Here is a 15428-nt window from a genome sequence, read left to right on the forward strand (position 1 = left end):
TTCAGGTAGTCTAAAATTTTGAATCACCATATCAAGAAGATAATCCTGAAACCTCCCCCTTCCACAAACTCAGAGTCACTCTCAGAGTGAGAAGGAGTAAGAGCTTCAGATTCCGCTCTTGTCTCCCAACTATTTCCCTTACCCAGTTCTCTGGGAACATTAGGTGATGGCCTGACTCTAATAAAAAGGATAATTGTGCTTATTGTCACGGCTCCAAGTTCTCACCAGGAGGACAGACCACAGGGCAGTGATTGGGTTGTGGAAATATCCTTTGAGCATCACAATCTGATAAGAGGGAGAAAATTAATCTTCTTAGTGGGATGTGGGTTTTGCTGGAATCTGTCTTAGAGATGAAATCAGTGCTGTCTGGTTGGAGTCCCTTGCATCTGTTTCACTAAGATGGTTGGTTCCCATCCTGCTTACCTTTGGTCTAAATCTTGTTCTCCCTGCCTAATCCCTGAAGCTGGAAGAGTTCCAGTTTATCTGACATACAACTTCCTTTCTTCTTTTTCTCCCTGCCCTACTTCCCTCCAGTTGTCCCCCACCCTATTTAGCCAAGCACACGATACTCTGTTCCTTCGGGTATACAAAATATTTAATAAGAAATTTTGCTCTCTTCTTCTTATAATTGCTCCTCAAACAGTTAGGCATAGGGGGATCCTAAACCTTTTGTCAGATACGAAGTACCATTTCCAAGTTCAGTTAGGGGCAGCGCCAGAATAGAATTCTTTAGATATCAGATCTCATTTTGACCCACTTGGAAGAAAAATCTTGCTAAGGTAAATAAGCTCTAATATTAAACATCCATTTGATTTAAAATGATGCCAAGAAATTCTGCCCTTCCATTTTGATGAGTTCAAGTTTGGTCGGTGATTACCACCTGAGGAAATATTACTTGAAGGGCTCTCTCTTTTCATTTGTAAAGAATGTGGTAGCCTTACCTACTCATGCTTGAGGAACATGGTGAATGAGGGAAAGTTGATCAGATCCTTCTTTAAAGCATCTGAGTTCCTTGGATGGACAAACTGTACTGCTCACTCCACATCCACAGCCCTTTGCACTGTAGCTGGTATACCAGATGTCCATAAGGCAGGCTTGTTGGATGAATGGATGAATGTGGGATGTTAGAGAGAAGGCACTCTAATGAAAATAGAGATGTCTATTTATAATACTGCAGCAAACCCAGTTCTAATCACATACACACACACAAATGTAACAAAATGATACATTAAATGTTAGACGTTTTTGTTAGGTTGTGGAATCCATTTATATATTTCAAATTTCATGTAGATCTGTTTGACCCAGGGAATTCGCATTAAAATAATAAAGATGCCTTAAATTCCCTCACTCAGAGAGAGGTTGCTGTTTTACAAGTGAGAAAGTAGAAGGCAACGATGGCGAGTATGGATAATTGTAGGCACTGATGATGAGCACAAAGGTGAGATGGGGACAGGGAGTGGAGGGGAAGAACCCCATCTAGAACCCTGTGCATTGAGATGCCAGCATGTTTCCCATGTCAGATCTCTGGATTCTTTGGGTTATAAGTTGAGTACTTGAGGAGGCTTTGGACGTTCTTTGGATGGAGGGGAAGAACATTGGCAAGTGGGAAACCATAAAGCATCAACTTTTATGGATGGACGAGAATTCTGGGATTTCCTAAGGATTTCCAACCCAAAGAGACAAGACAGCCAGAGCATGAGAAAATAGGGGGGCAAGATGTGCAGAAGGAAAGCACTTTTCTTGAGTTCCCTTAACAAGCAGGGAGCAGTAGAAGGACCTCAGGAAATTATCAGTCTTCAACAAAACAAAGGAGATTTCTCTCTCCTTCCAACAACACATGCTGCCTTAGGGCATTAAGGAAAGCTAGTCTAAGGTGACAGTCTTTCATGACAAAAGCACTTACACACCGTTCTGAAACTAGGGAAATAACTCCATCTCCCTCTTTACTCCAAAAGTGAGAGCAGGTATTGTTAAGCCAATAGAGGAATGAGAATTTTTCTTTGTTTTCAGGGGCTGTGCCAGAGATGGAGACCTGGGTGCAAGGGGGAATCTTCTCTCATTCCTCTGTCTTGTGTCCCCTGGGAGTAGCTGTGTGCTCATGGCTGGCTCACTCCTCAGTCCATTTTTGCACAGTTGGTCCTCTCTTTTCTGAACCAGTCCCTGGATCTTCTTTAAGAGCTTGACATTGAAATCTCATCAGTTTGGTAGAGGAGGGATTTAGGGTGTGTTGAATGGGGTCCAAGCTTCAAAAACAAAGCAAACAAACAAACAAACAGCTGGCATAGGTGTAGGGGATGTTAATCCTACAAAATGATGGCACGTCTCTCCTTGAGGGCCCACTTTTTCTAAGCATCAGGATTAAAATGTAGTCAAGTGTGAGAAGAATCATCTCCCAGAGCCTGCTGGGAAAATGTCCCTGCTATCAGGTGATTGTACAGTTTCTGGAGACTCTATCAGTGATCTCTTCTTTCTTTCTGAAAGGGTGCAGAATCCAGAGTTGGGTCTTCTGTCACGTTATTCCCAGAGGATCCCATCCTGTGGAGTCCTTGTTCCCTGGGACGTGTGCTGTGTCCTTGGGTATCCATAGCAGGTTTTGGCAACAGGAGGGAAGGTGGGAGGCAATTTTCCCATAGATGATCACTTTACAAGTAAGGGTGCCTGATAAGATCGGAACTAAATATTTGTTTATTTAATTTATTTATTTTAGAGAGCACGCATGTCCGTGAGTGGGGGAGGGGCAGAGAGAGAGAGAGAGAGAGAGAGAGAATCTCAAGCTGACTCGGAACTGAGCACAAAGTCCCACTCAGGGCTCCAAGTGGGACTCTATCTCATGACCCTGAGATCATAACCTGAGCCAAAATCAAGAGTCAGATGCTTAACCGACTCAGCCCCTAAATATTTGTTTTTAATTTTAACAATCAGAGTAGAGAGAAGAGGCTGTAGTTTTTCCTGAATATGATTTTGGTGCACCTACCCGGGACCTGAAATGTTGATGCATGTAAGTCCTCTGTCCTGACCACCGGCTGCCCTCATCCCCTCATTCCTCTGAAGGTCCCTGAGGAGTCAGCTCAGTACTGGCTGCCTCTTGCCCTCCTCCCTACCTCCACAGAGGGGCAGAGCACTCAGGCAACACAGAGGAAGAGGTGCTGGGGAGAGCAGGGCAGTCCTAGCGAGCCTCCTGCCCTGCCCTTCCCCTCCTCATCCCATTTGTCCTGCTTCTTCCGAGTACATGGCTTTCAGTGTTCAAGGGTCTGTTTCAAGGTTTCACCTGCCTCCTGTTGACTTACCTCCACACTACCCTGCTCATCCTTTTGCTTCTTTCTCAAACTGCCACCCAAGCTCTTCTTTTCTCAATGCATCTGCCTTAGATGAGTAGTTTGATTAAATTGATTTAAAGTATGAGTGATAAATTTGAAATCCTTCCAAAAATATTTGCCCACGAATCTCGGGTCGGAGGGATGTTGACTAGTAATTGCCTGGTATGTGCAGGTGTGGGGTCAGGGTGAGAAGGGGTCGCTTTATTGCTTTTGGAAATGAAGGGGTGGGTATAGAGTGTGGAACTTCTCTCATGAACCTCTGGGGACCCCTGAGCCCACAGCCCTGAGGAGACCAGCACAAGAAACCACTCTGTAACATGGAGAAACTACTTGCTTGGAATTCAGGGAGACAAGGACCACGTTCTCCCTTTTCCTAACCTTTCTGGCTCTTGTGCTAATCACCAAGCATAAGAACATCAACAGCATTGCTTTACAGTTTCTCCAGTTCTCTCTTTGATGTTAGTCTCACTCCATAAACCCCTTAGAGTCTCCTTAAAAGTGGGATAAAATGTAAGTTCTCTACCTCCAACAACTCCCGGAATGGAATTAAGTTTATAGTCATGCCTGATATTCACATATGGAATTAATTATTCTCAAAGATAGAGTTCGTGGAGCCCACTTTAACTTCTTGTTCTCATTTTTGCTGGGATTCATTTGTATTAATTTTTCATTTTCTCATAGAGTTCCTTTACTATTTTGGGTTGTTTGTAATCTATTACCTAGAAACTGCCCTGTCCTTGGACACAGAAGCGTGGGGAGGAGACAGACACTTTTCAGATTCTGTTTCCCATGCCAGTATCTTGAACATGAATTCCCTTTTCTGAGAAGTAGGTGAGGTGGGAGATGTTGATAGGAAAACTTCTGGAATATATCACAGTTATCTTCAGGAGAAGTGCCAAAGCAGCTTCCAACCCCACCTCTTTTTTTCTTCCATTGTCTAAAGCTGGATTCAGAAGTCCTTATTTAATAAAAATAAAAATTAGTTGTGAGTAAGCCTTTGCCCAATTACCTTGGCCCCACAAGGTAGATACTGCTTATCCTGAATATTGTTATATGTGAGATAGCCTTGCATGGAAGTTTCTTGTGTTAACACTAAACAATTTGCCTTCAGATCCCAGAGCTTCATTTCAATTTACACTTTAAAAAAGTCCACATTCACGAAACTCCAGGTCAGTTGTGCCTCAACAGAGCTGTTGACCAGCATTCACTGAGTCACTAAGCTAGAGCCAGTGCCTTTTATTTTTTTTTTAGGATTTTATTTATTTATTTGACAGAGAGAGAGAACATAAGCAGGAGGAGTGGGAGAGGAAGAAGCAGCAGGCTTCCCGCTGAGCAGGGAGCCTGACGCGGGGCTCGATCCCAGGACCCTGAGATCATGACCTGAGCCGAAGGCAGACGCTTAATGACGGAGCCCCCCAGGCGCCCGAGCCAGCGGCTTTTGCTAACAGGTTCTCCCTACTGATACTCCCTCTTGGCTCTCTGCAGGTCTATCTCCTTTGGTTCGATTTCAGAATAACATGCCTTTTCTATTCCTTTACTCTCCCCCCGCCTTTTTTTAAAAAATTAAGCAGGCAACTATATTGCAAAAACTGATTTCTAACGTGAAGTATCACATCTTTTGTACCTGCACGGCTGCACTGTGTCTAATACACAATTATCTTCATGTCTTCAAAAACGCTACAATGTTTCCCAGGAATGTTCATATTTTAGGTAACAAAGTGTGATGGTCAAGTTCTCATGCTGAATGAACTTGGTCAGTGTTGGTTTCTTCAACACCAGCTCTGTTTCTTCCCTGTGTCTACTGCCCACTTTTGCCCATTTGTCCTCATCTTTCCCCTCAGATTTCAAAAAGCCTTTCCCCTCATTTTGTTGCAGTTCTCAGGCATGAACATTAGGTGGCAGTACAATTTCAAGCTCAAAGGGCCCTTAGGGGCTTCCTCCTCAGCAAACTGATTGTGGAGGATGGATAGGAGAAATCGAATTGTTACAAGCCGGTGGTAAAACAGTGGTATTTTTTAAATGCCACCTAAATACAGGAACTTATTTTAAAAAAACCCAGAAATCATTTCAAGTACAGCTCATGTGGGGATCATCAGGTATATATTTGGGTAGGAGACTCTCAAAGAATAGGAAATTAGGAGCCTGAAGGGAATTAGAGGAAATTTACATCAAATGGAGAAATTACCAAACAGCCTTTATTATTTAGCTTCTGGGTCTTATTTCGTTACCTCCATACAAATACCCATCTCGCTCTCCTTCCTTCGATTTTGCTCTTTCCGCAGCACAACCCCCCCCCCCCCCCGCCCCTTCATTTGTGGTGAATGTTACCTTTGAGGCTATTTGGCATTCCCTGAATGGGTTTGTGACCACTTGAATAGAGAATGTGTTTGTCTCTCATCTCAATGCCACTTTGTATGGTTGCTGTAACTTTCATCTCTCTGGCTCCCATTCTCCGTAGCTCTTTTACTGTATGTGCTTTGTTTATTGTCTTAAAAGCAATATTCATAATTAGAGGGAGCAAAAGCAAACAAAGAGAGGATTGTTTGGTTGATGGAGATTCTCAGTGCTGAGGGATTTCTGGTTCTGTTTTACCTAGTTAGGGATGCTCTGGTGTGAGAGTTAATGGTCATGAAGTTGTCACCTAGATCTGTGATCTCATTATTTCTCCCTCAAGCTCTCAAAATGATGTCATAGGGTGGACATAACAGTACTCCAGGCAGTGCATATCCTTGAAGGAATCTCAAGGGAGAAAAGCTATTGCCAGAGATGATCATCTACAGCCATGCTTTCAAATCACATTATGAGACTGACGCGCTACCTACTGCACTAACGAGGCACCTTCAAATCACATTAAATCATCCCTTGGCTTACTTAAATGAAAATTCTTTGTCTATCAACAGTTTCAGGAAACAAATTGAATTTGTGTAGCATCATTACTTCAAGGTAAAACTAAGGAAAAATAAAGTTGGTGTTTCTGCAGCAGTGGTATAGACTCTTGAAATGTGCCTGGAAGAGGTATCCAGCTGGGAAATCAGTTTCCATTTGGGCTACTTCTCAGGAGTCTGGTAACAGACAATTAGCAGTAATGGAACAGGCAGGGAACAGCATCCAACCCAGAGATCTTGGCCCACACCTGAATGTTCCTGGTGTTCTTCAGTTGGAACAAGAGCATTAATTAGCACATGATGGGAGGCTGTTTTACAGAGAGATTGGGTTCTACCAAAATGTGAGGAAGGTGGGTGAGATAAGCCCAGGGAACGCTCAGGGCTGCAGTAAGGAGAAGGAAAGAGAAATAAAAGGAGAATGATGAAAGAGAGAGGGGAAGAACATTCAGAATTGATATAAATAGCTAGAAACAAGACACTTCGATTTTCTCTTCCTCTTCCTGAGTAGGATGGATGGTCACCTTTCTTATTGAAGGTGGTGTTTTTGCTGTGGTCCTCATCCCTAAAGCTGGAGGGTAAAAGAGGGAAGGCAGACAGAAAAAGGAACATTGACAGAATACTCCTAGAGCTGCTTTCAGTGTGAGGGCATGGGCTGTCTTCCCCATGAGGACTTCACAGCCAAGAAACGGTTTATTTATTCGTAGTGTGCCGAGTGGACTGTGGGGTAGCAGAGCTTCTAGTTCAACCTACCATTCTTCATTTGCTTTCTATTATAATTCCATGTTAGTAACCAGGAAATAAAGGGGCCCTGGCTCTTCCAGACAGGCCTGTGAGTTGGTATGAATATGTCAGAGCTTCCTTCCCCCATCCACAGAGAAATATTCTCTTGCTGAGTATTTTCAGAATCTGGATCTCTGCCTTTGTGTCTATTGAGACTTTGTTCTTATACCTGTTCTGTTTGTTTATTCCAAGTTCACCTCTGTCTGGTAACCCCATCCCTTGGCCCACTGTCCATCAGGTGATGGTTTAGAAATGCTAAGTAGAGGATATTTGGGTTGGGGACACTGGGGAGGGACATTGACATTTATTTGTGAATGATTCTCTCCAAAAAGTACATGGGTCCCCAATATTCATCTGATCTGTCTTTAAGAAAGACCTCATCTAAACTAGACAGTCTTGATCTCCTACCTACCTCCTAGGAAGGAAACGATACAGACGTTCTGAGGAAGGGCCAAGTAGGAAAGCCATGGATGCTATTGATTTAAGCCACAAAATGAAAATAAAAGCAAAATATTGTAAGGAGGCTTAAAAAAATAGGACAGTATTAGTCAAATAAAAAGATCTCGTGTTAGGATGAGCTTATAGGTTTAGAGCATTTCATGGAGGTTGCCAAGAAAAAACATTCATCTGAAATGTATCGCAAAGGATCATACCATGTCCTACAGGCTGAAGTAGTTATGATGCTCATCATCTCAGTTCTAGGTTTATTGATTAAAACAACAAGACATCACAAGAAGTGTAGTACTTGTTAAAGACTTTGCCTTCATAAATATATCACTCTTTGGCTCTTTGGCTCTTATGTGTTATTTTGCTGGTTGAAAACTGGGCATATTTTCCAATGTCTTTAAGCCTTGTAATTGATCTACTTGAAAGATTAGAGGCCTTGAAGGGAAACTTGCTGATGGAAGGCAATCTAAATAACTATCTTTGATTTTCTTAGAGATTCCTTGTGTTTTAGTGACTGATGACAGGGACTATATGCTGTGCTGTTCAATATAGCAGCAACTAGCCAATGTGTGCCTGATGTCTCATTCCTTCAGGTTCTTAATATGTACATACATTAATCTGATAAAATGATTTATTCCAAAATGTTATAGCTCTATATTTTCATGTTTTCAGACTTTTTCCTTGGAAATACTCCTATTCTGGTGGAGAACAAATTCACCCCATTGAGGCCTTAGAGACATTGCCTGAGGCTAACTGCCTCAAACACAGATCTTTTTTACACAGATTTTTTTTTTTTTTTTTAAGTTTGTTGTTTGATTTTAAGAAGTCAAGTGACTTTTGCTTTGGGACCCATTATATGTCTGTGCCGATTTCAATAAAAAATAATATTTTAATTTTTACCAGTTAAATTACATAATCCCCCATCTAAAACTAGTGTGTTGTTTTTCCTGGGGGCTTCCCTTATTTTCAAGTTCCTGTGTATATCCTAGTTTGAGAAGTGTTACCTTCATTTAAAAGGAGAGAACAGTATGAATATTCTGCTTAGCATGGTTAACATTGGAAAGAGGACTTTCACCAGCAAATCTTCAAATCAAAATTTATAAAAAGTAGATGTCTTAATCCCAGGAAGATAGCCGTGGAGTAGGAGGACCCTAGACCTGCCTTGTCCCATGAATACAACTAGATAACTATCAATCATCCTAAATACCCCAGAAATTGACCTGAAGAATGGCAGAATAAACCCCACAATTAAAGGAAGAGAAGAGGCCACATTGAAGAAGGTAGGAAGTGTGGAAACACAGTTTGGGAGATAAACACATAGCTCCTGTGGAAAGGAGGGAGCCACAGTCATGGAGAAGGGCAAGAGACAGACTAACAGGGAGTGCATGGGGAGAATGAATTCCTGTTGCATTTGGCTTGGTAAGCGAGAAGAGCCAAATTTCATGAGTTCTTGCAACCACAGGGCTTAAAGCCTGAAGTTTTAAAGGTCAGCAAGCTTGGCTGGGATAGAGCCTGGAGAGCATTGTACTGCTCTTGGAGAAAAGGCAGAGCAAGCAGCCTGCAGACATACAGCATGGAAACAGTAATCTGAAGAGCACCTAGGACCTACAATGGGGAGGTTATTCACTCATCTTGGAGCATGTCCCAGAGGGCCAGCTTTCAAAGGGAGACCCCTCTGGGAACAAAGTGGCCAGCACCATTTCCCTTCCCCATCCCTCAGCATAAGTGCAAGGCAAACACTCACTGCCTAACTTGCTTACATCAAGCCTTGCCCTTTGTTGGAACTGCCCCTCCCAGTCACACTTTCCTCAGTCCCAGCACAGGGGGCCTCCCTACCCCCAGAAGACCGGCCTAAAACCCTACTCACACTATGTCTCCCAACAGGGGACTTTTGCAGAGCCTCAGTTCTGGGGGTAGTGGTGACAGGTCTCATTTCATAAACAGACCAGAGCAAACCTACTTAAAATATGCCACATTCAGGCCAGGGACCAAACAGTGCTCACAACAGGCAAAGAGAGCCTCTGCAGACAACTGGCCTGAAGGATAAAGTGACCAGGACAAAGCAGCAGAGCACACGCAACACACATTGGAGACATTCTTAGAAGTGCCAGGCCTTGGAGAAGAGGGGACACTACATGGTAGGGCACTACAGGACCTCTTCTTCAAAAACAGGAGATGTAGGGGCACCTGAGCAGCTCAGTCGTTTAGGTGTCCAACTCTTGGTTTTGGCTCAGGTCATGATCTCAGGGTTGTGGGATGGAGCCCCATATCAGGCTCAGCATGGAATCTGCTTGAGATTCTGTCTCCCTCTCCCTCTCCCTTCTCTTCTGCCCCTCCCCCAAGCACTCTCTCGAATAAATAAATAAATAAATAAACAAATAAATAAATAAAATCTTTAAAAAAAACCAAAAACAGGAGATATAGTTGACTTTCCTAACACAGAGAAACAGGCACAGAGACTTAGACAAAAATGAGAAGACAGAGAAATTTATCCCAAATTAAAGAACAGGACAAGGCCATGGCCAGATATCTAAGTGAAGTAGATGTAAGTAACATGCCTGATGGAGTATTTTAAGCAATGATCATATGGATACTCACTGGACTTGAGAAAAGAGTGGAAGATATGAGTGAGACTTTTAACACAGAGATAAGGAATAACAGAGAGATAAAGGGCTCAATAAATGAATGAGAAACACACTTGGTGGAATGAACAGCAGGCTGAAGAAGCAGAGGAATGAGTTAATGACCTATAAGACAAAGTAATGTTAAGTCATCAAGCTGGACAAAAGAGAGCAAAAAGAATTATGCAAAATGAGAATAGTCTAAGGGAACTTAGTGACTCCCAACAAATGTAATAACATTCACATTATAGAAGTTCCAGAAGAAGAAGAGAGAAAAGGAGGGCAGAAAATATATTCAAAGAAATAATAGCTGAAAAATTCCCTAATCTGGGGAAGGAAACAGATATCCAGATCCAGGAGGCACAGAGACCTTGCATCAAAATCAACAAAAGCAGATCCACACCAAGACAAATTGTATGGCAAAATATAGCAATAAAGAAAAAATTGTAAAAGCAGCAAGACAAAAAGAACACAGTAACTTAGAAGGGAAAACCTATAAGGCTAGCAGGGGATTTTTCAGAAGAAACTTTCAAAGCCAGAAGGGAATGGCATGATATATTCAAAGTGCTAAAAGGGAAAAATCTGCAGCCAAGAGTACTCTATCCAGCAAAACTGTCATTCAGAATAGAAGGAGAGATAAAGAGTTTCCCAGATAAACAAAGACTAAAGGCATTCATGACCATTGAAACAGCACTACAAGAAACATTAAAGGGGACTCTTTGAGTGAAAAGGAGAGACTAAAAGTGACAGTATAAAGGTAGGAAACAAAAGCAGTAAAAATGAATATTTCTGTAAAAAAAAAAAAATCAGTCAAGGAACTCACAAAATAAAAGGATGTCGAATATAACATCCTTTTTCTTTATTACTCATATTTGTTTTGGAGGAGTTCTTTTTGGAACTGTTAGTTTGGAACGGATAATTAGGGATAGTGGGTTTGTGTGTTCCTGGAAGTTGACTTTGGGTCTGTTTTCAAATTCTTTTTTAACAGCACTAACCTCTGGGGTTTTGATTCCACTTCTGACTAGCAGGACACCTGGCTCAGAGCGGAGGGCTTTCTGCTAGATTTTATGGTGCACGGTGTAGCTTATATCTTTTGAGATCAAAATATGCTTTCTCTGTCTCCCTGAAACTTGGCCCAGTTTTTCCTGCACTTGGTAGCTCTTCTTTATAGATGATTTCGGGTTATGGGTATCTTCTAGCTTAGTCAAAGATGATGCTTCCTTTTCTGTTTCTCATTCGCCCTGTTATTTTTCATGAATTTCAAAGAGAATAGCAGAAGCTTTGCAGTAATAGTTTTTATCTTATCTTCTGCCTTTATTGTTGCTTTTTTCTTCTACTCTGCACAGCGTGCCTGGTCAGAAGCACCAGTGAGAATGTATGACCTCACTGCTTCCAAAATTCACTTCATTTAGCTTAGAAGGTAAATTACCAGCACGTCAAAACGGCCCGCCAGGCCCTGTATGAAATGGCCCCTGCCTCTTCTGTCTCCAGTCCTAACTTATCACTCCTTTATGTTTTAGCAACACTGAGTTCCTTGTCTGCCTGATAATGTATTATGAAATTTCCTATCCACATTCCTTGTCGTATGCCTGGTGCTTCTGCCTGGCATTCTTCTCCTTTCTTACTTACCTAACAAGCTTCTGCTTTTCCTTCCAAGCCCAGTTCCCATGGTTCTTGCTTTCTGAAGTCTCTTTCACTCTTCTGGAACAGAATGGGTCTCTCTCTCATGCTCCCTCTTTACTTCATACATATTTTGATGATTACACTTTTTTCACTATAATCATTTCTTTACCTATTTTTCTCCTTCACTAGATTGAACTCCTTGAAATTGGTAGCTTGTTCGTCTTTGTACCCCCTTAACGAGGCACAGGGCCTGGTACCTAATAGGGTCTCAAATAATCATTATTATTTAGGTTTGAATCAACATAAATAGAAAGATTTAAAATAGGAGAGAGATTTTAAAATCCAGGACTTTGTTTTTGTTATTTGCTGAATTTGAATGAAATGTAAATAAAAATGTTTTTTTTAAAAAACCCACAAAACAAAATGAAGCAAAATCAAGTGTAAATATTCTATAGACTGTCATAAAAGGCTGGTACTGAGGAAAGAGGCGAGAACTCTAAATCCTGGAGTTCTTTGAATGCTGGTCGTAATTTGCATTATGAGAACAATGCTATCCCCGAGATAAAGTGCAGATGGAGGAGAAGTAAACAGCCTGGAACAGAACCACAAGTCTTGCAGGTACAGTGGGAGGAATGAGCAGTGAACTCTCCTGCATTCCTCAGTTGTCAGGTTGAGGAAGATTATCTGTTCCTGGGGTTCAACCTCTGTTTTAAAAATAACTACTTCTCTTGCTGATTTCATGAATTTTCCTCTCTCCTGGGCTAAGTTCTGTAAAACTTTTTATGCCCCTTTACAGCAATAATGGATGATGTGCATGTCTCAGTAGTATAATTTAGTGACTCGTTAGAGTGAAAGGTGAAATACTGAGTGAGGATTGAAATACTCCATATGTCTTAAAATTCCACAAATCCAGGCATGTGGGAAACATTCCACACAGAAACTCAACATGACTAATCCTTAGCAAACACTCTGAAATGGATAGTTCTTCCCCACTGCCTGGACGATTGCATCCTCCCGGGACTTTAACAAAGCCATCTGGAATTTTTCAAATTTAATATTAGTGCTTTGCTTTCACAAAAGGCACCAAAAGCCGTGCTTCACAAGCCTTCTACCTGAGACATTTAGTTATCTGTTGGCATGGATTTTTCTTTGTTCCCAGAGCTCTGTGAGAAATTAATTGCCAACAATCCAAGATGTGTTTTTGCTTAATTCCCATCAGAAAACACCAGGGTTGAAGATGTTACCTTGTTGCTGACTTCTTTTTATGCCCTAGGCATCTTAAGAAATGATCTTATTTCAAATATATGTTTCTCATTAGACTCACCTTTCAATCCCTTCATCTCTATTCGGCACTCTCTCCCCCTTTCTTTTTCCTAACCACTAGGGCAGATTGTGGGTCTCTGTTGCTGGGTGTATTGGATGTCTTTTGGCTTTGGGAGTGCTCACATTATCCCTGTCCTGGAGCTTGTCTCACTCCCTAGGCCCTTCCCTCATGGCTGGCCTAGGAGCTTGGCAAACCTGTCTTGTGTGTGGTTTGAAGGTGACATGATGATTTTTTTGAGGTGCTCCAAAATGCGTTTGAGTCTAAACACCCAGTGTGGTGGTGCTAACATTAATTCAATTCAATATATGTTAATCAGAGGCCCATTCTGTACTACGTAAGAAATGGTCCTAGTTTTCTATTTGCTCACAGCCCAGTGGGGAAGATGGGTGTGTGATAGTGTGAAACAGGGGAATCCCAAAGAGAGTCCAGATCCGCTCCACTTGGGGAGGCCAAGTGGCACTTCTCAGGCGGCCGACGCTGTAGGGATGACTTAGCCTGGGGCAGGTTCCCTCTCAGGGCTCCCTGTGCCCGTCACCCAGATGCCAGTTTTCTCCCTACCAAATCTGGGGATCCTCTGTTGCTTTCACATGCAAAAGTTCACTTGAAGAGACTGGTAAGGTTGAAATGATTTGACACTTTGCCACTAAGGAAAGTTCAAGGCTTTCCCACCATGACTGCTGTGTCCTTATACTTTACTGATAAGTCACATAATGGACAAAATATCACTGATCAGTAGATAAAGTAAAGCATTCTCAAGCATTCCGAAGTAGCCAAAATCTTCCTTCAACTGCTGTGCATCCATGGAATCATTCTTGCCCCAACACTAGTTATATTCATGGGCATATTACTAAACTCTGGCATTTCCCTTTGTCATCCTCCTGCTATGGTCCCCAGCAGGCTGATCATTTAGAACAGAGGTTGCCTCCTGGCTGGTTTCTTGCCTTTCCCTTCAAAATTCTATCACCTGTTAGCACAGAATTATACATCTCACTTTATCCCAAGGAAAGAATGAGCTGGTAGAGTCAAGACTGTATCTTTCAAGCTTGAGGGGAATTCATCCTCAAGGTTGTATCTGTATTGCTCAGAGTAACTCAATTAGTGGTCAGCTGAGGAAGAAAGAAAGGTTTTTTATTGTGAAAATTGATTGATATTGATATGATGCTTCATCGGTGCCTTCCTAACATAATTGGAGCCCCAAATGGTATGCAAAAGTCATTGATTTATAAAAGTTCTGTGGGACTCCAGTGGTTACACTCTTGCCTCATTATGGTTTAGAGCTATGAGGCCAGCACACAGAGGGTCTATGTCATGCTCACTTAAACCTTAAATTCCACAAAGAGTGAAAACAAAAAACAATAATGATAAGGGTACATATCATTTATTTTACTTCTGTCTCATTTTTTACTGTCCAAGTAGATTTCTTTTTACTTACACTCAATCTAGTGTTTATTTACATTTTCTGGAGGCCTGGCCTTTGGTGACATCACAGGATTCCATCCATTACCACATTTCTATGACTTTTCTATTTGTGTGTCATAAATCCAGAATTAATTAAGTTTGTTGCAGTCCCGTGACACGGTGCAGTGGACTGAAATTTTATTAACCCCAACCACCCAACCAATCCAGGTAAGCTTTGGGAGTGATCAATTAGAATATACCATGCGACCAACAAATTAATTACACTCTCTACTATATTGACTTTCTATTTAATTGAATTTGGGGGGTACTATTTCTAGGAGATTATCCTTGATCATTATTGCATTTATAATTATCAGTATCATTTACAAAACATTTATCATGTTTATTATCTCGTTTTAGGTCACCAGTCTCTTCAGAAGATCACGGTAAGAATCTGTCTTACTTATACTAATTCAAGATGAAAGGTTGAGCTCCATTCCTTGCATTTCACTGTCAGAGGAAAGAATTATTCAAGGAAATGTTTCTAAGACATTGGCCTTGTATTTTTTTTCATGTGAAATGTCATGCGTTTTTAAAAACTCAATGAATCCTAGCTAAATGTGGTATCTTGTAGTATCTTCAAATCTATTATAACCATTTTGGTCGACAGATATTTCGAAGCTTAATGTATCTGCCTGATTTCTGTCCCATCACTGGATACTTTTTGTGACTTGGGGCTAGCCATGTAACTTCTCTGGATGATCATAGATTTTCATCTTTAAAATGAGAGTTTGTAGTAGATACTCCCAAAAGTCCCTTCAAGACTGGATGTTGGAATTTGCCAAAAGTATTAGAAGACTGAAATGAACCTGGTCAGTAGTGGTATGAATTGGGTTACTCAGCTGAGGTGAGTTATTCACAGTTAAGACACAATTATTTCATTCAAAGGATGAAATGAATAGTTTTGTCACATCTAACTTTGGGAGTTCATTCAGTCACTCATTCAAAAATGTTCACTAAGTGTCTACAGTGG

At 41.5% G+C, this 15428-nt stretch overlaps 1 protein-coding gene across 7 annotated transcripts in view; it reads left to right on the forward strand.

Moving 5' to 3' along the window:
• DGKI (diacylglycerol kinase iota) overlaps nucleotides 1–15428 on the forward strand; it is a 419897-nt gene that overhangs the window by 354287 nt on the left and 50182 nt on the right. For all 7 annotated transcript variants that reach the window (XM_032401488.1, XM_032401491.1, XM_032401494.1 and 4 more), the window contains one exon: nucleotides 14816–14841. In XM_032401488.1, coding sequence (XP_032257379.1) covers nucleotides 14816–14841 — 26 coding nt within the window. The remainder of the gene's footprint in view (nucleotides 1–14815; nucleotides 14842–15428) is intronic.

This window comes from Phoca vitulina, unplaced genomic scaffold, assembly GCF_004348235.1.
Source record: "Phoca vitulina isolate PV1807 unplaced genomic scaffold, GSC_HSeal_1.0 scaffold4, whole genome shotgun sequence".
Classification (NCBI taxonomy): Eukaryota; Metazoa; Chordata; class Mammalia; order Carnivora; family Phocidae; genus Phoca; species Phoca vitulina.